The 25,180-nt window shown below is 42.4% G+C and overlaps 1 protein-coding gene across 5 annotated transcripts in view; it reads right to left on the bottom strand.

The window, feature by feature from the left end:
* The window catches only part of MOB4 (MOB family member 4, phocein), a 51,609-nt gene that overhangs the window by 14,433 nt on the left and 11,996 nt on the right, over positions 1–25,180 (bottom strand). Inside the window, exons 1-4 of one of the 5 annotated variants that reach the window (XM_054548776.2) lie at positions 21,415–21,467; positions 20,419–20,455; positions 13,874–13,936; positions 2,289–2,389 (exon numbers count right to left, since the gene is read on the bottom strand). In XM_054548776.2, coding sequence (XP_054404751.1) covers positions 2,289–2,389; positions 13,874–13,936; positions 20,419–20,451 — 197 coding nt within the window. In that variant the 5' untranslated portion in view covers positions 20,452–20,455; positions 21,415–21,467. 5 annotated transcript variants of the gene reach the window in all.

Below are 25,180 nucleotides of genomic sequence, written 5' to 3'. Positions count from 1 at the left end.
TGTAGTCCCAGCCACTTGGGAGGCTGAGGCAGGAGAATCGCTTGAACCCGTGTGGCGGAGGTTGCAATGAGCCGAGATCACACCACTGCACTCCAGCCTGGTGACAAAGCGAGACTAGAGACTCTTGTCTCAAGAAGAAAAACATAAGAAAGCAGTTATTTTCAAGGCTGATAAAAATAAAGCAAAGGATGTACTACACTAAAGTGCTGTCTTGGGTTGTAAAAATGGGAAAATATCTACAGACTCATACTTTCAATTATTGTGCATTCAGATATATAAAAAAGTTAGAAAATAGTCAAGTAATTTGTCTAAAAACCGGCAAAGGGTACAAAGAAGTCTTAGCATCCTGAAATTGCTGAACTATTATGACACGACATAATGTCTTAGCCATATCTAAAGAAGCATGCAGCATCAAAAAGTAAATATTTTTAAAAAGTGCCTGGAGGCACACAACACAGGAAACATGGTCTAATTTATTCAGGAAAAGTCATATTTCTACTCTATTTATCTAAAAATCAACTTACAAATAATAAGCCCCAATGAACACATACTACATTCTCTATATTTATTAATAATCTGTCAACTCATCCCAGCTCCCATTTGCACTGGGAAATTTATAATTTCAAGAAACACCTAGTAACTTCAGAATATATCTACTTCTAATGTTATCTCCACCTATCCACTAGTTATCACTTTTTTCATTCAAAGGGCATTATAAAAAGCACCAAAACGCCTTACTTCAGGATTACAATTAATCTCTAGTTACCAAAGAGAAGACTGGAAGTTTGCAATAATTTACAGGCAACTTATCAGCTACCAAGACTAGACTAGGAACTAGAAGTAATCCTCTACAAAAACATAAAGTGGCCAAGTGCAGTGGCTCATGCCTGTATAATCCCAGTGCTTTGGCAGGCCGAGATGGCAGGATCACTTGAGCCCAGGATTTCAGGACCAGCTTGGGCAACACAGTGAGACCCCATCTCTACAGAAACAAAGCAAAAAAAAAAAAAAAGACAAGTCGGGCACGGTGGCTCACACCTGTAATCCCAGCACTTTGGGAGGCTGAGGCGGGCAGATCATGAGGTCAGGAGTTCGAGACCAGCCTGGCCAACTTAGTGAAACCCCGTCTCTACTAAAATACAAAAATTAGCCGGGCATGGCCGCACCTGTAGTCCCAGCTACTCGGGAGGCTGAGGCAGAAGAATCACTTGAACTCGGGAGGCAGAGGTTGTGGTGAGTGCAGTGATCACACCACTGCACTCCAGCCTAGGCAACAGAGCAAGACTCTGTCTCAAAAAAAAAAAAAAAGACAAAAGACAAAAGATGACACAAAGTTATGCATAAATGGGGAAATGGAAATACTATATTAGTGGTTAAGAGATACAATTAAGGAAAACCATGAAATAAGAATAAAACCCAGGCTGGCATGGTGGTAATCCCAGCACTGTGGGAGGCCAAGGTGGGTGGATTGCTTAAGCCCCGGAGTTTGAGACCAGCCTAGGCAACATGGTGAAACCCTGTCTCTACAAAAAATACAAAAAACTAGCCAGGCTTAGTGGCATGCACTAGTAGTCCCAGCTACTCAGGAGGCTGAGGTGTGAGGATTGCTTCAGCATGGGAGACAGAGGCTGCAATGCGCCAAGATTGCACCACTGCACTCCAGCCTAGGCAACAGATCAAGATCCTGTTTCAAAAAAAAAAAAAGGCGGGGTAATAAGGCCCAAATGAATAAATGTAGAAAGGGTGGCTCAATACTTTGGGAGGACAAGGTAGGAAGACTGCTTGAATCCAGGAGTTTGAGGCTAGCCTGGGCAACATAATCAGATCCTGTCTCTACAAAAAATTAAAAAATTAGTGAGGCATGCTGGCACACACCTGTAGTCCCAGCTACTCTGGAAGCTGAAGTGGGAGGATCACTTGAGGCTGGGAGGTAGAGGCACAGTAAGCAGTGATTGCACCACTGCAGTCCAACATGGGCAAGAGAGTGAGATCCCATCTCAAAAAAAAAAAAAAAAAGAAAGAAAAGAAAAGTAGAGAGGTGCAGAGGCAGGTCCAAATTATCAACTCTGAAACCACCTTTCAAAATGAGTGACTGCAGCATAATTTGATCTGGAAACAACCAGTGAAGAAAGCTGAGAACCTTGTCACACTGAAAATGCCAAAGCTTTAAAATTTGGCTTCTTAGTCTGCAGTTACATAGTAAATTTTACAATTCATAATTATCATTAATATGAAAGCTAGTTTTGTGAGAGGTACTATTAGTATTTTGATATAACATAAGGACCTACCTTAAATGTTCATACTTCCACACACCTTCATCTTGGCCTTCAGGTGGTTCAAGAATTTTGTCAATATTGGAGCAATCTGCTCTTATGTTCTGTTGAATATACTAAAAACAAAGAAGTTCTCATGGTTAATTAAATTATATCACCTGGTAAATCTTATGTTAAGTACACATAATTTGTTAATACATAACTGCTCTTGTGGTTCAACTTGCGTTATACACTAAATAGGAAACCAAGTATAGAATCATGATCAGTAACTCAGAAAAAAGTAGGTTACCCTTACTTATTTATCCTTCAATTCAACTTCATTTGGATAGAATCTAGTACATAAATGCAGATATTGTATTTGTCAGGACTGGAACTTGGATCAAAATTGCAAACCATAATTTATTCTTTTTTTTTTTTTTTTTGAAACAGGGTCTCACTGCATCACCCAGGCTGGAGTACAGTGGCACAATCTCAGATCACTGCAATATCCACCTCCTGGGCTCAAGCAATCCTCCCACCTCAGCTTCCTGAGGAGCTGGGACTACAGGCACACGCCATCATGCCGGGTTAACTTTTCCATATTTTGTAGATACAGGATTTCATCATAGGCAATGTAAACATAACTATGGTACATATTGTGATTTGGTTTATATGAAGTGTCTAGAGTAAGAAAATCTATTGAGACAGGAAACAGATTTGTACTGGTGTAGGGCTTGAGGGCAGAGAGGAAGGCACAGGAGACTGAAGATGGCTGCTAATGGGGATGAGGTTTCCTTTCAGGAAGGATAAAAATGTTCTAAAAGGCCGGGTGTGGGGGCTCATGCCTGTAATCCCAGCACTTTGGGAGGCCGAGGTGGGCAGATCACGAGGTCAGGAAATCGAGATCATCCTGGCTAATATAGTGAAACCCCATCTCTACTAAAAATACAAAAAATTAGCTGGGTGTGGTGGCACACACCTATAGTCCCAGCTACTCTGGAGGCTGAGGCAAGAGAATCGCTTGAACCCGGGAGGCGGAGGTTGCAGTGAACCGCGATCGTGCCACTGCACTCTAGCCTGGGCGACAGAGCGAGACTCCATCTCAAAAACAAAACAACAACAAAAAAGTTATAAAATTAGACTGTAGTGATGGCTGTGCAACCCTGTGAATATAATCACTCTAACTGTATAGGGATTTGTATGGTATGTTCATTAGACCCAATAAAAGTTGTTTTAAATGACTAACAGAAAAAACTAAGTTTAAAAAAAAGGCAAGGGAGGGTCACTTTCAATTTTTAAAATGTAATAACATAAAAATTTAAATTTCAGATCTCTGTAATGCTTTATGCAATCTTTTTGATATTCTGAAGTCTACATAGGTTAAAAGGGTGGTTACAAAAACTTACTAACTATAAGGCCTTCTTGAGCCAATCAATTTTGCCTACTTCAGACAATCTTTCTTGAATATCACTTGCTTACTCAAAAACTTTTTTTTCCAAACAAAAGGTCTCACATATTTAGTACTGAACCAGCCTACTGCAGAGCATAGAAACCAAAAGAAAAACCATTGTTCCAATACAGCATGTCCAACTGTCCAGATGGTGACATTTTCAGCTTGATATGGTGACATGATAGAGACCTTGATACAATATTAAATATGTGTGCCATCTCATGTAAAATTCCTTCTAGACCCAGCTTGGTTCTTTTCCAATGTCTCCTCTTAGAGTTGTACCTGATTTTATTACTTAGTTTTCACCTGAATCCACTGGGGAATGGGATGATTTTGCTTTTGTTTCTTGGCCAGGAATCACTTGACTCTAAAAGTCTTAAAGTCTTGTGGGAAGGCATGGCAAAGAACAGAGTCACAAGCACACACCATGATGACAGGGAAAGGGATCAAATACTTTTTTTTTTTTTGAGGAGTTTTGTTGCCCAGGCTGGAGTGTAATGGCTCGGTCTTGGCTCACTGCAACCTCCGCCTCCCGGGTTCAAGCGATTCTCCTGCCTCAGCCTCCCGAGTAGCTGGGAATACAAGCACCCGCCACCACGCCCGGCTAATTTTTGTAGAGACGGGGTTTCACCATGTTACTAAGGCTGGTCTCAAACTCCTGACCTCAGCTGATCCACCCGCCTCGGCCTCCTGAAGTGCTGGGATTACAGGCATGAGCCACCGTACCCGGCCTCAAACACTTTTTAATGACTCTTTAATTACTATTGAAACCACTCTCCCTGATTTTTTTTTATCTCATCCTAATGTTTCAAAGTTTTGATTCTCTCTCTCCTTGAGGAGATACAGCTAAAGTGTATACCTTCTCCAAAGGTCACCTCAAATTCCGCATCACAATTCTGTCCAAATCTCTCGTTCCCCCAATACACTCAAGCACTCCCTGATTATTCGAATCCTCACAGAACTCCATCCGATTTCCCACCACATTTGTAATTTGTATATATTAGCAATCTGTCTATTCATTTTTGTCTTTCCTGTTCCCACTACACCTTCTATGAATAGAACTTTTTTTTTGTTTTTGAGATAGAGTCTCACTCTGTCGCCCAGGCTGGAGTGTAGTGGCGCAGTCTCAGCTCACTACAACCTCTGCCTTCCGGGTTCAAGTGATCCTGTTGTCTCAGCCTTCCGAGTAGCCGCGATTATAGGCATGCGCCACCATGCCCAGCTAATTTTTGTATTTTTAGTAGAGACGGGGTTTCACCATGTTGGTCAGGCTGGTCTTGAAGTCCTGACCTCAAGTGATCCACCTGCCTCAGCTTCCCAAAGTGCTGGGATTACAGGCGTGAGCCACCGCACCCAGTCTTCTATGGCTAGAACTCTTAGCAGCATTTATTTCACGCTTAATAGTACAACTTACTAGCACTTACTTTCATGTGTCCCCTTCATATAGTGAGTCCCTGAACACAGAGACTTTTATTTATTTATTTTTTTTTTGAGATAGAGTTTCGTTCTGTCGCCCAGGCTAGAGTGCAGTGGTGCTATCTCGGCTCACTGCAACCTCTGCCTCCTGGGTTCAAGCAATTCTCCTGCTTCAGCCTCCCAAGTAGCTGGGATTACAGGCATGCGCCCACAACACCTGGCTAATTCAAGACTGCCTAGACTAATTCAAGACTGCCTAGGCTAATTCAAGACCACTTAAGCTAGTTTTGAACTCCTGGGCTCAAGCAATTCTCCCACCTCAGCCTCCCAAAGTACTGGAATTACAGGCATGAACCACTGGGCCCAGCCCAATTTTAATTATTTAACCATATATTTAGAAACTGACTTTACTTATATAATTACTAAATTTTGTTATTAAGTGGAGTTACAAGCTGTCAATCCTGAAGAAATTTAGAATCCTTTTATTGATACCAATTTATATAAAGCAAAAAAGAAATCCTTAACTTAGAAATAAAACAAAAATGCCATTTTGGCCAGTCACAATGGCTCACTCCTGTAATCCCAGCACTTTGGGAGGCAGAGGCGGGCAGATCACCTGAGGTAGAGTTCAAGACCAGCCTGGCCAACATGGCGAAACAACGTCTCTACTAAAAATACAAAAACTGGCCGGGCATGGTAGCACACGCCTGTAATCTCAGCTACTGGGAGACTGAGGCAGGAGAATCACTTGAACCTGGGAGGTGGAGGTTGCTCTGAGCAGCAATCACATGCTACTGCACTCCAACCTGGGAGTGAGACTCTATCTCAAAAAAAATGTCATTTTGTTTTCTATAATGAGTCCTCCACACTTTTAGGCAATAGAGGCAACTATCATTTTTAAAAAATGAGCTAAGAAAGCTGAACGAGGTGGCTCCCGCCTATAATCCTAGCACTTTGGGAGGCCGAGGCAGGTGGATCACGAGGTCAGGAGTCCGAGACCAGCCTGGCCAATAGGGTAAAACCCCATCTCTAATAAAAATACAAAAATTAGCCGGGCATGGTGGCACATGGAGGCTGAGGTAGGAGAATCGCTTAAAACCGGGAAGCAGAGGTTGCAGTGATCCGAGATCATGCCACTGCACTCCAGCCTGGGCGACAGAGCAAGACTCCATCTCAAAAAAAAGGTACTTGAAGAAATAATGCTGAAAAGTTTCCAAGTTTGTAAAAAGATATAAGCTTGCAAATTCAAGAAGCTGAGTAGGCTGAGAAAAAAAGAGGAATAGGGAGTTATTGTTTGATACGTATAGAATCTCAGTTGGGGAAGATGAAAAAGTTCTGGACACGGATGGTGGTGATGGTTGCACAATGGGAATGTACTTAATGACACAGAACTGTACACTTTAAAATAGCAAAAATGATAAATTTTATGTCTCATATACATTGCCACAATTTAAAAAAAGCTGAGTGAACATCAAACAAGATAAACCCAAAGAAATCTACATCCAGACACATCATAATCAAATGGCTAAAACCCAAAGTGGTAGCTCAGGTCTGTATCCCAGCACTTTGGAAGACCAAGGCAGGAGGATCACTCAAGCTCAGGAGTTAGAGACCAGCTTGGGCAACACAGTAAGACCCCATCTCTACAAAACATAAAAATTAGCCAGGCATGGTGGTGCATGCCTGTAGTCCCAGCTACTTGAGAGGCTGAGTTGGAAGGATTGCTTGAGCCTAAGAAGTCCACTGTACACCAGCCTGGAATGACAGAGTGAGACCCTGTCTCAAAAAAAACAAAACAAAGAAAAAAACACCACTAAAGAAGCCAGAAGAATTTGAATGACAGATTCTTTCTCATCAGAAACCATGAAAGCAAAATGGTAAAACATTTTTAAAGTGCTGTAAAACTTAGCAGGCTGAGGCAGGAGGATTGCTTGAGGCCAAGAGTTCAAGACCAGCCTAGGCAACATAGTGAGACCACGTCTCTACAAAAAAAAAAAGTCAGCCAGGGGTGGTGTGCTCCTGTAGTCATAGCTACTCAGAAAGCTGAGGTGAGAGGATCTCTTAAGTCCAGGAGTTTAAGGCTGCAGTAAGCTATGATCGTACCACTGCACTCCAGCCTGGCAACAGAGTGAGACCCTGTCTCAAAAAAAATAAAAATAGAGTCCAGGCATGGTGGCTCACACCTGTAATCCCAGCACTTTGGGAGGCTGAGGAGGGTGGATCACGAAGTCAGGAGTTCAAGACCAGCCTGGCCAAGGTGAAACCCCACCTCTACTAAAAATACAAAAATTAGCCAGGCACGGTGGCAGGCGCCTGTTATCCCAGCTACTAGGGAGGCTGGCGGAGGAGAATCGCTTGAAGCCAGGGGGTGGGGGTTGCAGTGAGCCAAGATTGCGCCACTGCACTCCAGCCTGGGAGACAGAGTGAGACTCCATATCAAAAATAAATACATAAAAATGAAAATAAGGCCGGGAGGCCAGGCGGGGTGGCTCACGCCTGTAATCCCAGCAATTTGGGAGGCTGAGGTTGGCAGATCACGAGGTCAAGAGATCGAGACCATTCTGGCCAACATGGCGAAACCCCATCTGTAGTAAATATACAGAAATTAGCTGGGCGTGGTGGTGTGCGCCTGTAGTCCCAGCTACTCAGGAGGCTGAGGCAGGAGAATGGCTTGAATCTGGAGGTGGAGGTTGGAGTGAGACGAGATTGCACCACTGCACTCCAGCCTGGGCGACAGAGCAAAACTCCATCTCAAAATAAATAAATAAAAATAAGGCCGGGCACAGCGGCTCACACCTATAATCCCAGAACTTTGGGAGGCTGAGGTGGATGGATCACTTGAGGTCAGGAGTTCAAGACCAGCCTGGCCAATATGGCAAAACCCAGTCTCTACTAAAAATAGAAAAATGAGGCAGCTGTGGCGGCATGCACCCATAGTCCCAGCTACTGGGGAGGCTGAGGCAGGAGAATCGCTTGAACCCAGGAGGTGGAGGTTGCAGTGAGCCAAGATTATGCCACTGTGCTCCAGTCTGGGTGACAGAGCGAGACTCTGTCTCAAAAAAATAAATGAATAAATAAAATAAAAATAAAAATGTGCTGAAAGAGTTGTCAAGCCAGAATTCTATATCCAACAAAAATATTATTTAAAAATGAAGATCAGCTGGGCACGGTGGCTCATGTCTGTAATCCCAGTACTCTGTGAGGCTCAGGCGGGCAAGTCAAGAGTTCAAGACCAGCTTGGCCAACATGGTGAAACCCTGTCTGTACTAAAAACACAAAAATTAGCTGGGGGTGGTGGTGCATGTCTGTAATCCCAGCTACTCGAGATGCTGAGGCAGGAGAACTGCTTGAACTCAGGAGGCTGAGGCAGGAGAACTGTTTAAACCCAGTGAGCCGAGATCGCGCCACTGCACTCCAGTCTGAGTGACAGAGCAAGACTCTGCTCAAAAAAAAATGAATTGCTAAAGGAAGTTCTTCAGAGAGAAAATAATACAAAGAAAATTGGGAGGCCAGGCGTGGTGGCTCACGCCTGTAATCCCAGCACTTTGGGAAGCCGAGGCGGGCAGATCATGAGGTCAGGAGATCGAGACCATCCTGGCTAACACAGTGAAACCCCGTCTCTACTAAAAATACAAAAAAATTAGCCGGGCGTGATGGCGGGCGCCTGTAGTCCCAGCTACTCGGGAGGCTAAGGCAGGAGAATGGCCTGAACCCAGGAGGCGGAGCTTGCGGTGAGCAGAGATTGCGCCACTGCACTTCAGCCTAGGAGACAGTGCAAGACTCTGTCTCAAAAAAAAAAAAAAAAAAGAAAAAAGAAAAAAAATTGGGAACATCAGGAGCAGGAGATATTGTAAATATCTGGGTATAAATATAATAGACCATTCTTCTCATGACTTCTTTAAAATATGTTTGACAGGTGAAAGCAAAAAGATTAACGATGGGGTTTTCAATGTATATTGATGTAATATATAGCAACTATAGTATAAAGGGGGAGGAAAAGGGGTGCATATGATAGTAAAGTTTCTACATTTCAAGTAAAGTGGTAGAATACTGATTTTCAGTAAACTGCGCAGAGTACCCATTTAGTAATCAAGTATATAAATATGTCAAAATTAGAATTAAAACAGAATACTAAAAATGTTCAACTCACCCTTAAAAAGACAGAAAAGGGGAAACGGGAACAAACAAAAAGCCCAGAAGGAACAAACTAAAAAGTAATAAAACGGTAGGTCTAAATCTAAATAATAGTAAACATTCAGCACATCAATGTTAAATGGTCTGAACATACCAATTAAAAGAGAAAGTCTGTCAAAATGAACTAAGAAATATGACTCAACCATATGCTGTCTACAAGAAACTTACTTCAAACATAATTATGTAGGTATGTCAAATCATGAAAAAAGAAATACCATACAAATATAAATCAAAAGAAAGTTATCAGGAATGCAAAGGTGGTTCAACATTTTTAAAAAAAAACAATGCAATATGCTACATTAATATACAAACGGAAAAAAGCACACAATCATATCAATGCAGAAAAGATATCTGACAAAATCCAACATATTTTCATGATAAAACCACTCAGAAAACTAGGTTTAAAAGGAAATTTCCCCAACATGATTAAGGGCATTCATGAAAAACTCACAGCTAACCTCAGACTCAATGGTAAAAAACTAAAAGCCTTTCCCTGAAAACCCAAATGAGACAACGATGCTCACTTTCACCACCGCTATTCAACACTGTACTAAAGTTCTAGCCAGAGCAACTAGACAAGATAAAGAAATAAAACGCATCTCATTTGGAAAGGAAGTGGTAAAACTATCTCTATCCACAAATGACATGATCCTATATATAGGAAATCCCAAAGAATCCACAAGAACATTACTCTAAGTGAAAAATGATTCAGCAAAGTCGTAGAATACAAGATGAATACACAAAAATGTTTTGTTTCTATATACCTGTAAGAATCTAAAAAGGAAGAAAGCAACTCCACTTACAATAGAACCTAAAAACTTTTAAATACCTAGAAATAGATTTAAATAAGGAGAGAAAATTTTTTGCAGACAGAAAACTACAAAACATTGCTGCAAGTAATTAAAGAAGACCTAAATAAACGGAAAGACATCTCGTGTGCATGAGTAAGGCTTAATATCGTTAAGATGTCAATGCTACCTAAAGCAATCTAGAGATACGAGGCAATCTCTATCTAAATTCCAATCAACACCCCCCTTTTTTTTGCAGATATGGAAAAGGTGATCCTCGAATTTATATGGAATTGCAAGGGTTTCTGAATAAACAAAAAAAAATCTTGAAAATAAAGAACAAATTTTGTCAGAGCATGGTGGCTGATGTCTGTAATCCCAGCCGAGGCAAGAAGATCACCTGAGCTCAAGAGTTCAAAACCAACCTGGGCAACATTGCAAAATTCTGTCTCTATTAAGAAAAATAAAATAAGAAACAAAGTTGGAGGATTCACATTTCTTGACTTCAAAACTTACTACAAAGTTACAGTAATCAAACACTGTGTGATACTGGCATAAGGACAGACATACAGACAAATAGAAATAAATAAAGAACTCAGAAATAACGTGTCACATACATGGCCAAAACATTTCAACAAGGCTGCTGAGACCATTCAATAAAGAAAGGAAAGGCATTTAAACCATTTTTAAGTGTACAATTCAGTGGCATTAATTATATTCCCAATGTTGAGCAACCAAAGAAAACCCTGGGCCTAACAGCTTCACTAGTAAACATTTAAAGAAAATACCAAACATTTAAAGAAAAATTAATGCCGGGTGTGATGGCTCACACCTGTAATCCCAGCACTTTGGGAAGCCGAGGCAGGTAGATCACGATGTCTGGAGTTCAAGACCGGCCTGGCCAAGATGGTAAAATTCCGTCTCTAACTAAAACTACAAAAATTAACCAGGCACAGTGGCAGGCATCTGTAATCCCAGCTACTCAGGAGGCTGAGGCAGGAGAATCGCTTGAACCCAGGTGGCAGAGGCTGCAGTGAGTTGAGGTCGCGCCACTACACTCCAGCCTGGTGACAGAGCGAGACTCTGTCTCAAAAAAATAAAAAAATAAAAAAAAGTAAGAAAAAGAAACACATGATCATCTCAATAGGTGCAGAAAAAGCATTTGACAAAATTTAACACCATTTTATGATCTAAAAAGCACTGAATGAACTACAAATAAAGGAAACAACTTCAATATAATAAAGACCATATATGAAAAATCCATAGTGAACATCATACTCAACAGTGAAAAACTAAAAGCTCTCCTCTAAGATCAGGAAGAAGACAAAGATGCCCTCTTTCACCACTTTTATTCCAAGTAGTACTGGAAGGTCTAGCCAGAGCAATTAGGCAAGAAAAAGAAAGAAAACAGATCTAGATTGGAGAAGTAAAATTATCTGTTTGCAGATGACATGGTCTCATATGTAGAAAACCCTAATGATTTCACACCCAAAAAACCTGCGAGAATAAATGAACAAATTCAACAAAGTAACAGGACGCTTCCCCCTATTTTTAAAGAAATAACCATCTGTACATTTTTCTTCAAAATTTAACCAATTTCTAGGCATAGAGCTAGATCTAGGTTTATATTCCTTTATCTTCCACAAGGCCTAACTCATTGCTAGCTATATAGTGAGAACCCAATAAATGTTTGCTGATTGAACAGCACTTTTTCTTTTCTTTTTTTTTTTTTTTGAGATAGGGTCTCTGTCACCAGCCTGGAGTGCAGTGGCACAATCACAGCTCACCATAAACCCTATCCTCCCACCTCAGCCTCCTAAATAGCTAGGACTACAGGTGCACACCACCTAACCTAACCTTTTTATTTTTTACAGAGACATGGTCTCACTATATTGTCCAGGCTGGTTTCAAACTCCCAGCCTCAAAGTGATCCTCCCTCCTCGGCCTCCCAAAGTACTAAGATTACAGGTGTGAGCCACCACACCCAGATGGGTGGTTTTTAATGCTCAAATAATTCAACTATATGTCTCTTTTATTTTCTAAGATCTTCAAACAACATAACAAATCCAAATAGCTATCTACTTTTTTTTTTTTTTTTTTGAGATGGAGTCTTGCTCTGTCCCCCCAGGCTGGAGTGCAGTGGCGCGATCTCGGCTCACTGCAAGCTCCGCCTCCCAGGTTCACATCATTCTCCTCCCTCAGCCTCCCGAATAGCTGGGACTACAGGCACCCACCACCATGCCTGGCTAATTTTTTTGTATTTTTAGTAGAGATGGGGTTTCACCATGTTAGCCAGGATGGTCTCGATCTCCTGACCTTGTGATCCGCCTGCCTTGGCCTCCCAATGTGCTGGGATTACAGGCGCGAGCCACCGCACCCGGCCAGCTATCTACTTTTATTATCTGGCTATCAAAATGAAGCCAAACAGCCTCGATTTATGGTATATTTTCCCTTTAAAAATGTTATCATCAGCCAGGGCAACATGGTGAAACCCCATCTCTACAAAAAAATTAGCCAGATGTGGCAGTGTGCGCCTATAGTCCCAGCTACTTGGGAGGCTGAGGTAGAACAATCACCTGAGCCCAGGAAGTTGAGGCTACATTTTGCCATGCTCAAGCCACTGCACTCCAGCCTGGGCAACAGAGTGAGACCCCATCTTAAAAAAAAAAAAAAAAAAAGACAGGTGCAGTGACTCACACTTGCAATCCCAGCACTTTGGGAGGCCACAGTGGGTGGACTGCTTGAGCCCAGGAGTTCAAGGTGGACAACATGGCAAAACCCTGTCTCTACTAAAAATTCAAAACAAAAAAATTTAACCAGTGCCTAATCCAATATACTAGTACGCTCCAATGTATATTATCTTTTTATTAGCCCCTTAATGAAACTGTATTTTGGTTTTGTTTTTTGGTTTTTTTTTTTTTTTTTTTTTGAGACAGAGTCTTGCTTTTGGCCAGTGGAGTGGCATGATCTTGGCTCACTGCAACCTCCGCCTCTTGGGTTCAAACGATTCTCCTGCCTTAGCCCTCCCAAGTAGCTGGGACTACAGGCGCATGCCACCACGTCTGGCTAATTTTTTACATTTTTAGTAGAGACAGGGTTTCACTGTGTTAGCCAGGATGGTCTTGATCTCCTGACCTAGTGATCCACCTGCCTCGGCTTCCCAAAGTGCTGGGATTACAGCTGTGAGCCACCGCACCTGGGCTATTTTTATTTTTTTAAGAGACAAGATCTCACTCTGTCACCCAGGTTGAAGTACAGTGGCACAATCATAGCTCATTAGACCCTTGAAGTAGGATCAAGTGATCTCCCTGCCTCAGACTCCCTAGCTACTGGGACTACAGGTGTGCACCACCATGCTTGGCTAATTTATCTTTTTGTAGAAACAGGGTCTTGTTATGTCGCTCAGGCTGGTCTTGAACTCCTGGCCTCAAGTGATTGGCCTCCCAAAGTGCTGGCAGCCACGGTACCCAGCTTAATATGCCATCTTAAAACAAAATGAGGGTTGGCTAAACTTTTAAATAGGCATTCCATTAATTCAGTGGAATCTTCCCTATGCTAAAAGATATAAGAATACTTAACTATGTCAAAGAGGTAAAATGCTTAGGTTATTGGAGTTGTAAAAGGAACTATTTTGTTTTGTTTTGTTTTGTGAAAGAGCACGCTTTATTGGGAAGCAGACTGCTGCACAGTGACCAACAGACAAAGGCCACCCAATGGGCACTTACACATCGTACTCCAAAAGACACAGGGTGAAAAGAAACTATTTTTATTACCTGTTGAACAGCTAGTGTACTGTCCATTTCATCAAAGGATTCATCAGGCCAATTATAGAAATCCTATAAAAATAAATTCACGGTTAAAGCACATACAAAATACTATTATGATTAACTTCAATTCTTAATAAAGATCCAAAGCTCACACTAGAGGGGAAGAAAAAACTTTTGCAATGCAATTATCAGTGAAATAAGGAAATAAATTTTATTCAACTTTTCTTTTTTACAGACAGGGTCTCACTCTGCAGCCCATGCTGGTGTGCAATGGAACAATCATAGCTCACTACAGCCTCAAACTCCTGGGTGTAAGCAATCATCCCACCTCAGCCTCTCACCTTAGCTGCCCTATTCTTAGGATTATAGTCCTGACCCACTGCGCCTGGCTGTTTAATGTTTTTTAAATGAACATTAAGATTTTATTTAATTGAAGTATAAATTACGTTTTTTCCAATCACAAATTCCTCAAATACAGCTCCCATAAACCTTTAATGTATTACTTAATTGGGGAGATAAGTCTATCACTTTTTTATGATGGTTAAATATCTCTCAAAAAGTTACAATGAAAAAAAAACTCCAGACACCAAAAAGTAAATCAGATTTTTACCAAAAGAGACTAGCTAGCATTAGTAGCTAATTTACTGCTCCATAATTATTATTATTATTATTTTGAGACCACTCTGTAGCCAGGCTGGAGTGCAGTGGTGCGATCTCAGCTCACTGCAACCTCCACCTCCTGGGTTCAAGTGATTCTCCTGCCTCAGCCTCCAGAGTAGCTGGGACTACAGGCGCGCACCACCATGCCCAGCTAATTTTTGTATTTTTTGTAGAGAGAGGGTTTCACCATGTTGGCCAGGATGGTCTGGATCTCTTGACCTCGTGATCTGCCTACTTCAGATTCCCAAAGTGCTGGGATTACAGGCGTGAGCCACCATGCTCAACCCATAAGTATTATTTTAAAAAGAAATTATAAATTATTATTCTCATTCCAAATAGAGTTTTGAATTTCTAAATCAAAATATGGGCACCATTAAAAAGTAATCATCAGGCTGGGCATGGTGGCTTACACCGGTAACCCTAGCACTTTGGGAGGCCGAGGCAGAAGGATCACTTGAGGTCAGGAGTTCGAGACCAGCCTGGCCAACATGATGAAACCCCATCTCTACTAAAAATACAAAAAATAGCCGGGCATGGTGGCGTGCGCCTGTAATCCCAGCTACTCAGGAGGCTGAGGCAGGAGAATTGCTTGAACCCAGGAGGCAGAAGCTGCGGTGAATCAAGATCAAGCCACTGCACTCCAGCCTGGGTGACAGAGCAAGACTCCATCTCAAAAAAAAAAAAAAAAAAAAAAAAAAAAGAGTAATCACCCATGGGTACAAAAAAAATAGAATGAATAAGACCTAGTATTTGCTAGCACAACAGGGTGACTACAGAAAAAACCAATTTAATTGTACATTTAAAATAAACTAAAAGAATCTAATTTTTTGCAACATAAAGGACAAATGTGTTGTGGGAAGTCAGGGACCCCAAACGGAGGGACCGGCTGAAGCCATGGCAGAAGAACATGCATTGTGAAGATTTCATGGACATTTATAGTTCCCCAAATTAATACTTTTATAATTTCCTATGCCTGTCTTTACTGCAGTCTCTAAACACAAACTGTGAAGATTTCATGGACACTTATCACTTCCCCAATCAATACCCTTGTGATTTCCTAGGCCTGTCTTTAATACCTTAATCCTGTCAGCTGAGGAGGATGTATGTCACCTCAGGACCCCGTGATAATTGTGTTAACTGTACAAATTGTAGAGCATGTGTGTTTGAACAATACGAAATCTGGGCACCTTGAAAAAAGAACAGGGTAACAGCAATTGTTCAGGGAATAAGAGAGATAACCTTAAACTCCAACCACCGGTGAGCTGGGCGGAACAGAGCCATATTTCTCTTCTTTCAAAAGCAAATGGGAGAAATATCACTGAATTCTTTTTCTCAGCAAGAAACATCCCTGGGAAAGAGAATACGTGCCTGGGGGTGGGTCTATAGATGGCCCCCTTGGGTGTGGCCGTCTTCTATGGTCGAAACTGTAGGGGTGAAATAAACCCCAGTCTCCCATAGCGCTCCCAGGCTTATTAGGAAGAGGAAATTCCCGCCTAATAAATTTTGGTCAGACCAGTTGCTCTCAAAACCCTGTCTCCTGATAAGATGTTATCAATGACAATGGTGCCCAAAACTTCATTAGCAATTTTAATTTTGCCCCGGTCCTGTGGTCCTGTGATCTTGCCCTGCCTCCATTTCCCTTGTGATATTCTATTACCTTGTGAAGTATGTGATCTTTGTGACCCACACCCTATTCGTACACTCCCTCCCCTTTTGAAAGTCCCTAATAAAAACTTGCCGGTTTTGCGGCTTATGGGGCATCACAGAACCCACTGACATGTGATGTCTCCCCCGGACACCCAGCTTTAAAATTTCTCTCTTTTGTACTCTGTCCCTTCATTTCTCAAACTGGCTGACGCTTAGGGAAAATAGAAAAGAACCTACGTGACCATCGGGGCAGGCTCCCTGATACAAATGCTTATGGTGATGGATACCACATTTACCCCCCTGATGTGATTATTACACACTACATGCTTGTATCAAAATATCTCATGTAACCTATATATATATACACCTACTATATACCCACAAAAATTTTAAAAAGAGAAGTAAACATCCAAATAAACCAGCTTTCTATTAAAGGGAATATTTTTATTTCTTCTTCTTCTTTTTTTTTTTTTTTTTTTAAGAGACGAAGTCTCACTTTGTTGGCCAGGTTGGTCTCAAACTCCTGGTCACAATCAATCCTCCAGCCTCAGCCTCCCAAAGTGCTGGCATTACAAGCATGAGCCACCATGCCTGGCTTAAGGGGGATATTTTTATAGAGCATCTTGCCCTGGTTCTGGAACTCTCTGTAGTTAATACAGTTAACAGACATTCCCCTAAGTGATTAAGAACCTTTCCATTTCACTGATTTTTCAGAAAAGTTTACCTATGTAACCTCAGTGGGTAGCACAATGCCTGACACATCTTTGGAGCTCAAATGTCTCAGGTAAAACTTGGTGGGGAGGGGGTAAGAGTAAACCAATAATCTATAAACCTGTATATAAACCTGTAAAAACAATCAACAAAGATTAAGTCTTCAAAACCTTGAGCAAAAAAAGCAAATTAGAAGTAAACACAGTGTATATAAAATGAATAAAAATTTAGGCCGGGCGAGGTGGCTCACGCTCAGCACTTTGGGAGGCCGAGGCAGGCGGATCATGAGGTCAGCAGATCGAGACCATCCTGGCTAACACGGTGAAACCCCGTCTCTACGAAAAAATACAAAAAATTAGCCAGGTGTGGTGGTGGGCGCGAACCCGGGAAGCGGAGTTTGCAGTGAGCCGAGAGCGCAGCACTGCACTCCAGCCAGGGAGACAGAGCAAGATTCCGTCTCAAAAAAAAAAAAAGTTTAAGTGCAAGGCATACTTATGGATATAATGCATATATAGTAAAAGTATACAGAAAAGAAAAGGAATGATAGGGTAGAAGACAGAGAATGTCTTCCATAAGGATTCAACTATATTAGCAATGTCCTCGTTCGGACAGTAGGTAATGAGTATACCTTTTTAAGTGTCTTAAACATTTCATCTTTTTTGAAATAGCTGGCCTATCTGGATGAAAATGAACTAATTTTATTAAAGGAAAATATCAAGAAATAAAACAATCTTCTAGAAATGGTTCCAGGATTCCTTTTCTTAGACATTATCTAACTATTAAAGAGCAATTTTAAAATTTTTCCTATATGATCTACACTAAAGTTTCTACCGATACTCTGTCTATTCTTTCCTTTTTAAAAAAACTAAGAAAGTTTACAGAATATTGTTTTTAAAATATTAGAAAACATATGTACAGTTGGCCCTCCACATCTGCAGGTTTCATCTGCAGATTCAATCAACCAGGAATTGAAAATATTCATTTCAGGGGAGAAAAAAAATCCAGAAAATGTTATATTGTTGCTGACATGTACTATGTACCTAGTTAGGTCTAAGATAGTTGCGAATGTACTAAACATGTACCGTCTTTTTTTTTTTGGTCATTATTCCCTAAATACAGTATAAAAACTATTTACAGAACACTTGCATTGTATTAGGTATTATTAAGTAATCTAGAGTTTATTTAAACTATATAACAGAATGTGCCTAGGTTATATGCAAACACTATGCCATTTTACATAAGAAACTTAAGCATCCTCAGATTTTGGCAGGGGGTGGGGGTACAGAGTCATCCTGGAGCCAATCCCCAGAGGACACCAATGATGACTATATATAGAAAAGATGTTGAGAATGAAACGTTTCGCCTTATCATAACTGTGACATATTTTAGATGCCTATGAGAGACACCAAAAATTCAGCTTAATATTCTCATTAATTTAACCAACAAACATTTATTGAAAACCAACTATGAAGCCCAGCGTGGTGGCTTGCGCCTGTAATCCCAGCACGTTGGGAGGCTGAGGCAGGAAGATCACTTGAGGTCAGGAGTTCGAGACCAACCTGGCTAACACGCTGAAATCCCGTCTCTACTAAAAATACAAAAAAAATTGGCTGGGCGCAGTGGCTCACGCCTGTAATCCCAGCGCTTTGGGAGGCCGAGACGGGCGGATCACGAGGTCAGGAGATCCAGACCATCCTGGCTAACACGGTGAAACCCTGTCTCTACTAAAAATACAAAAAAAAATTAGCCAGACGTGGTGGTTAGCGCCTGTAGTCCCAGCTACTCAGGAGGCCGAGGCAGAAGAACGGAGTGAACCCAGGAGGCGGAACTTGCAGTGAGCCAAGATCGTGCCACTGCACTCCAGGCTGGGCGACAGAGTGAGACTCTTGTCTCAAAAAAAAATAAATAAATAAATAAAAATAAAAATAAAATTAGCCGGGCGTGGTGGCGGGCACCTGCAATCCCAGCTATTCCGGAGGCTGAGGCAGGAGAATCACTTGAACCGTGGAGGCAGCGACTGCAGTGAGCTGAGATTGCGCCACTGCACTCTAGCCTGGGCGACAGAACGAGACTCCGCCTCACCAAAAAAATAAATAAATAAAATAAAATAATAAAAAACCTCCAGGTGCAATGGCTCACGCCCGTAATCCCAGCACTTTGGGAGGCCCAGGCGGGCGGATCACCTGAGGTCAGGAGTTCGAGACCAGCCTGGCTAACACGGTGAAACCCAGTTTCTGCAAAAAATTAGCTGGGCGTAGTGGCACGCGCCTGTAATCCCAGCTACTCGGGAGGCTGAGGCAGAAGAATCACTTGAACTCGGGAGGCGGAGGTTGCAGTGAGCCGAGATCGCACCATTGCATTCCAGCTTGGGGGCAACAAGAGTGAAATTCTGTCTCAAAAAAAAAAAACAAAAAAAAAAGAAAGAAAAAAAGAAAAAAGAAAACCAATTATGTGCCTATATTCCAGTCTAACCAACTTTTTTTTTAATGTAGGAAGATACTCCACCTACTCTCCTATAGTCTTTTTGTTTCTTTGAGACCAAATTTTGCTCTTGTTACCCAGGCTGGAGTGCGATGGCGCGATTCCGGCTCACTGCGATCTCTGCCTCCCGGGTTCAAGCGATTCTCCTGCCTCAGCCTACCGAATGGCTGGGATTACAGGCGCCCACCACCACGCCCAGCTAATTTTTTGTATTTTTAGTAGAGACGGGGTTTCACCATGTTGGCCAGGCTGGTCTTGAACTCCTGACCTCAGGTGATCCGCCTGCCTCGACCTCCCTAAGTGCTGGGATTATAGGCGTGAGCCACCGCACCCAGCCCTCTATTATAGTTTTTTACTTTTTTTTCTTTTGACCCAATAGGGAAGGAGATATTGTTCTAAATATATCATTTTAGAATAGACCCATTTCACTAAAGGAAATTCATGTGATAAACAAGATAGGACAAACTATGGCATAAGCAGTCTTTTTTATTTTTTATCCTTTTTCTGTTATATTTTATCTAACAACCTTGATCCATGACAATGTGAAAAAAAAAGACAATAAGCTTTCTTCTATGTGACTTACAGCAACATAGCAAGTATGTTACGATATTAAATATTTTATTTTCTAACCTTTCAAAATTAAGTACATGAATAAATGAGATGATTCTCAGAATATGAACACAAAAGTCTACTTCTGAACATAAAAATGTAATCAGAAACAATGTTTCCACAGAATAAGATGTAAAGGTATCTGAGAAAAGAGCATTTGGAAGTAAAGTGTGGAAAAGGTAAAAAGCAAGCATATGTAACGGATAAATTTCCAGTAGTATGAAAACAAAACTGTCAGTAGGAGTAACTGACAGCTTAATGTGACTCCAAAATAAGACTTTAATATTTTCTCTAAAATTCAGCACTGGAAGCAGCTTGTTAAAGAGAAAAGGTCACCAGTGAATTAAGAATCAGGAGACTATGTATCCTTGGGCAAATCCAGTTAATTCTCTTGGGCTTCAGTTTCCTTATCTGTAACATGAATCTGGGGAGGTAATCAATACCTGTATGCCCCCTTCGAAAGGTGTTCTTTCCATAATTCTGTATAAGAAATTAAAATCTATTATCAGACATACAATCATAGCTCCACGATTGTTTTGTTTCAATTTTCATTTGCATCACTTTTTAACATTTTATAAACACATCTCTTCCGATTTCAGAGCATCTAGTCTATAGCAAGCCATTTCGGCCAGCAATTAATCAGTTCAAGTCTGGATGCCAATTTTATTTATTTATTTATTTTTAATGTGAGGCATCCCATCTTTTCCAAACCCTAAGAACCAATGCCTAATCAAGCACCAATTTACCACACATAATGCCCTACAAAAAAGCTGACAAAATTATAATCAGTTCATTCTCTGACTATGCTTCACGCATATTAGCAAGGAATGACATCTAACAAGTCACAACTTGGTGATGAAAACTTGCTGGACCAGGGAACAGCTCCAGGGAAAGCGGCAAGGAGAGGTGGTCAAAGGGAAACAAGGCGGAGAATATCGGCACCCGGATCCAGCTAGACAAGCTGGATGGCAGGAGACGGGCAGGTACGTCCCAGGCCAGGTAGGAACTGGACGCCGGGTCGAGGTAGGCTGTGTTTACACCCCCTCCCACTTCAGCGGCCCCGACCTTCAGGAAACCCCGGGGGTCTCCACCGGGCTGGTCGCGCCCCTCCAATGCTAGTTAGCTGGGGCTCAGGGGCAAGACGAGAAGCCGTTGCTGCTGACAGACTAGCAGCCCAGGGCCTCGGCAGGCAGGTACCACCCGCAGCCTCCACCCGCCCCTCACGCCTACCCCAGGGTCGGAGCTCCGCAGGCCTCACGGCGGCCGCCACCGCCTCAGCCAAATTGAGGGGCTGCAGCTCCGGAAGAGCAGGCCGGGCACCAGTGCCCCAGCCCGCCCGCCTACCGCCTCGGCCCAACCTCCCCGCAGTGGCGGCCAGCTTCTGGGCGCGGCACTGCTCGGCACCTAGTTGCCCGACAGGAAAGGTGCGGACATGGTACCTGCGCCTTGGTGCCCGGCCTGTTCCGCCTCAGCACTGCCGTCCCCTCCGCCATGACCATAGTGCCAGCGTCTAGGCGGCTGGAGTCGGTACCCGGATGTAGGGACGGCCGCCTGCGCGGGGGGCGGGGCAGAGCGGCGCTCTGCGTCTGGGAGGAGGAGCGGCAGCTGACGGAACAGCTGCAGCCTGCGCGGGGCAGGACGGGAGAACTGGGAGCCGTCCGGGTAGAAGCGGGCTAGGCTGAGGGAGAGGGCTAACGAGCAACAGCCGGACGGCGTTGGGTGGCTACTGGCAGGGACTGAGGCACCGGAAGGCGGGGGCCACGAGCCTCTTTGCGAGGGCTGCGGGGCGGTTTGAAAGGTCGTGATCGCGGCGACCGCTGCGGCAGTGTGCACAGCTGCGTTGCACGTGTATGGGCTCTCGTTAGTTACACGGGAAGAACGGACTTCGTACAGTGGCGACTGTTTCAGTAAACCCATGTGCAAGCAAATACTTAGAGAACCGTAATTCTGTCCCAGAAGCCACCTAAGGAATCAGGGTAGAAAACAGGCCGGCAGTCTGGGCAAATTCCATAGAACCTGCGTGAAATCGACCCAATCTGAAATCAGACTGGGGATTTGAGTGTCAGTGTTATTTACGCCATCCGGCGACTTCAAAGCCAAGGACTTTTTCAATGACAAGTTTGTTTACGTAGATAAAAGACGCAGATGTCAGTTATGTGAGATGAAGAGTGGACATCTGGTTTTGTGCGTTAGGCAGACAGATTTAGCTCGTGTTTTTCAAGTCAGAAGCAGGAGGAGGAAATTAGTAGTCCTTGACAGGTGGTGAGGGTTTTACATCTTACAGGGTTCCACATTTCCTTTGTTGCAAATTTAAAGTGTTCTCTCTTAAGAAACCACAGCATTTTCGCAAACTTTTTTCCTGCTTAGAAACCTTGAATCTTTTATCTGGGGTGAGGGAGGCCTTGGGATATCAGATGGGAAGACAGTTCAAAAAGTAAAAAACGCATACAGTAGCATGATTTCCAAAAGAAGAAAACATCAAATGTCCCTAGATAGAAGCGGTATTGAGAATGCTGAGGGAAGGGCCATGTAACAGCCTCCAGAAATGGAATTTGAGAGTAGAGGAGAGGTTAAGTTGAGTGGGTCTCTAGCTGAGTAATTGTCAGTGACTTAGAACTAGGCATTGAAGGGTTTAACAACAGGAAGTTGGTTGTCTCTGGAAGATGTATTGACTGGTAACTCTTCAAGAATAGGGACTTAATTTTGCCCTCCCAGCACCAGCGTCTACATATGAAAAGATTTATTCGTTCAACAGATACTCATTAAGCCCCACTATATGGTGGGCACTAAGGTACAAGTATGATAAAGCTCCGTCCTTCACTACAAATTGCCTCGACTCCAGCAACAGAGATGTGCAAATCACAAATTCTTATACAGGTTAAGTGCCCCTTATCTTAAATGCTTGGGACCAAAACACTTTCAGATTTCTGATTATTTTGGATTTTAGAATATTTGCATATACATAATGAGATTTCTTGGGGATGGAACCTAAGTTTAAACGTGAAATTCATTTGTTTCCTATACACCTTACACACATAGCGTGAAGTTACTTTTATACAATACTTTAAAAAGGCGGGGAGCGGTGGCTTACACCTGTAATCCCAGCACTTTGGGAGGCTGAGGGGGGCAGATCACTTGAGGTCAGTATTTCGAGACCAGCCAGGCCAACATGGTGAAATCCCATCACTACTAAAAATACAAAAATTAGCCAGGCGTGGCGGCAGGCGCCTATAAAACTTCAAATAATTTTGTGTTTGAAACAAAGTTTTGACTGCGACCTGTCACAGAAGGTCAGGTATGGAATTTTCCACCTGTGGCATTATGTGGATGTTCAAAGTTTCAGATTTGGGAGCGTTTCAGATTCTGGACTTTTCAGATTATGGATGCTCAACTTGTATTAAATAGAATGAGAGCCTAGGACAAGTGACACCTAAATGTTGCCTCCCTTAGAGAGATGGGTTGGGTCTGTGAGATAGTAAGAGTCCCAGGGAGGCCTCTTGCTCTATAGATACCTCACTGCAAGGATTACGTTTACATTTCCCAGATTGTGTGATATTTCTCTGACCTGTAAATAGTCACCTATAGTTGAATGGGATCATCTTCACTGTCTCTTAATTCCAGATTTGTTAAACTGTTTCAACCCATCTGAAACAAACAAAAAACGTGAATGAGTAGGTGTTAAATTCGGGAACAAAATGCACATTCATTGTTTTTGAAAAGTCCAATAAAGTTGCATTCTGATGTCACCCCTGGCCTTGTTCATAGGAAGGACCTTGTTCTTTAGGGATAGAATGTTTCTAGCTCATAACCTTCACATTTTCATTCCTCTGTCAGCCTGTAGATTATGTACCTCCAAACAAGACAAATTTTATAACTAGGGTTAATTTGTCTGAGGTAGAAGGAGAGAGAAAAGAAAAACAAAAAGCATGATCAGCAATAACAGTTACATGAAATACTTGAATACTTCAGGTAAAGGAGGAGTGATCTGTTTAAAGGCAATATGCACCAATAGGAATAGCTCTGGACTGGGATTCAGAAAATCTAGATTCTCTTGCCTGTTAACTGTTAAGACATTGAACAAGCTATCAAATAAATGTTTCTTCATGTGTAATGAAGATTGTGCATAGCAGTTCTTTCCCTCTGCCCCATAAAGTATGAAAGCAAGCATAAAATTAAATATGGAACCTTGAAGTTTTAGAAGAAAATATTTTATAAAGCCAAAGTATCATAAGTAATTTCAAATTACCCACGCGCTTCAAATCATTGACACATTAAAAAAATTATCCAATATGAAATTCACTTTGGGGAATTTTTAAATCCAAATAAAAGAGTTAATGCAAGCCAGGTGCGGTGGCTCAGGCCTGTAATCCCAGCACTTTGGGAGGCCAAGGTGGGCAGATCACGAGGTCAGGGGTTCAAGTCCAATGTGGCCAACATGGTGAAAACCCCGTCTTTACTAAAAAAAAATACAAAAATTAGCTGGGCACAGTGGTGTGTGCCTACAGTCCCAGCTACTCGGGAGGCTGAGGCGGGAGAATCACTTGAACCTGGGAAGCGGAGATTGCAGTCAGCTGAGATTGAGCCACTGCACTCCAGTCTGGGCAACAGAGTGAGACTCCATCTCAAAAAAAAAAAAAAAAAAAAGTTAATGCGTATTATGTGCAAGGCACTGGGCTAAGTGCTGGAAAACATGAAGATATATAAGACAAGCTTTCCTCAAAGAGCCTTGAAATTAATGGGAAGGCATCTTATGTAGATTACTACAGTACAAGGCTGAACGCCTTAAGTATTGAAGCAGCCCCTTTCACATGCTCTTTGCAAACAGACTCTGATCTTGCTCAGTGTTCCTCTCTCATGCTATGACCAGGGAAAGGTAAACCCATATCTAGCTGAGGGATAAATTCCTGTTGGCATAAGTGTGAAAGGGCCAGGCTCTGTGGTTCACACCTGTAATTCCAGCACTTTGGGAGCCTGAGGTGAGAAGATTGCTTGAGCCCAGGAGTTCAAGACCAGCCTGGGCAACATAGTATGACCCCCCCTACATACACCCGCATCTCTACAAAAAAATACAAAAATTAGCTGGGCATGGTGGCACACACCTGTAGTCCCAGCTACTCAGGAGGCTGAGATGGTAGGATTGCTTGATGCTGGGAGTTAAAGGCTGCAGTGACCCATGATTGCACCACTGCACTCCAGCCTGTGTGA

This window comes from Pongo abelii, chromosome 11, assembly GCF_028885655.2.
Source record: "Pongo abelii isolate AG06213 chromosome 11, NHGRI_mPonAbe1-v2.0_pri, whole genome shotgun sequence".
In the NCBI taxonomy this organism is placed as follows: domain Eukaryota; kingdom Metazoa; phylum Chordata; class Mammalia; order Primates; family Hominidae; genus Pongo; species Pongo abelii.
Note: the sequence above shows the minus strand (reverse complement) of the source record. Positions and strands in the feature narration are given on the sequence as shown.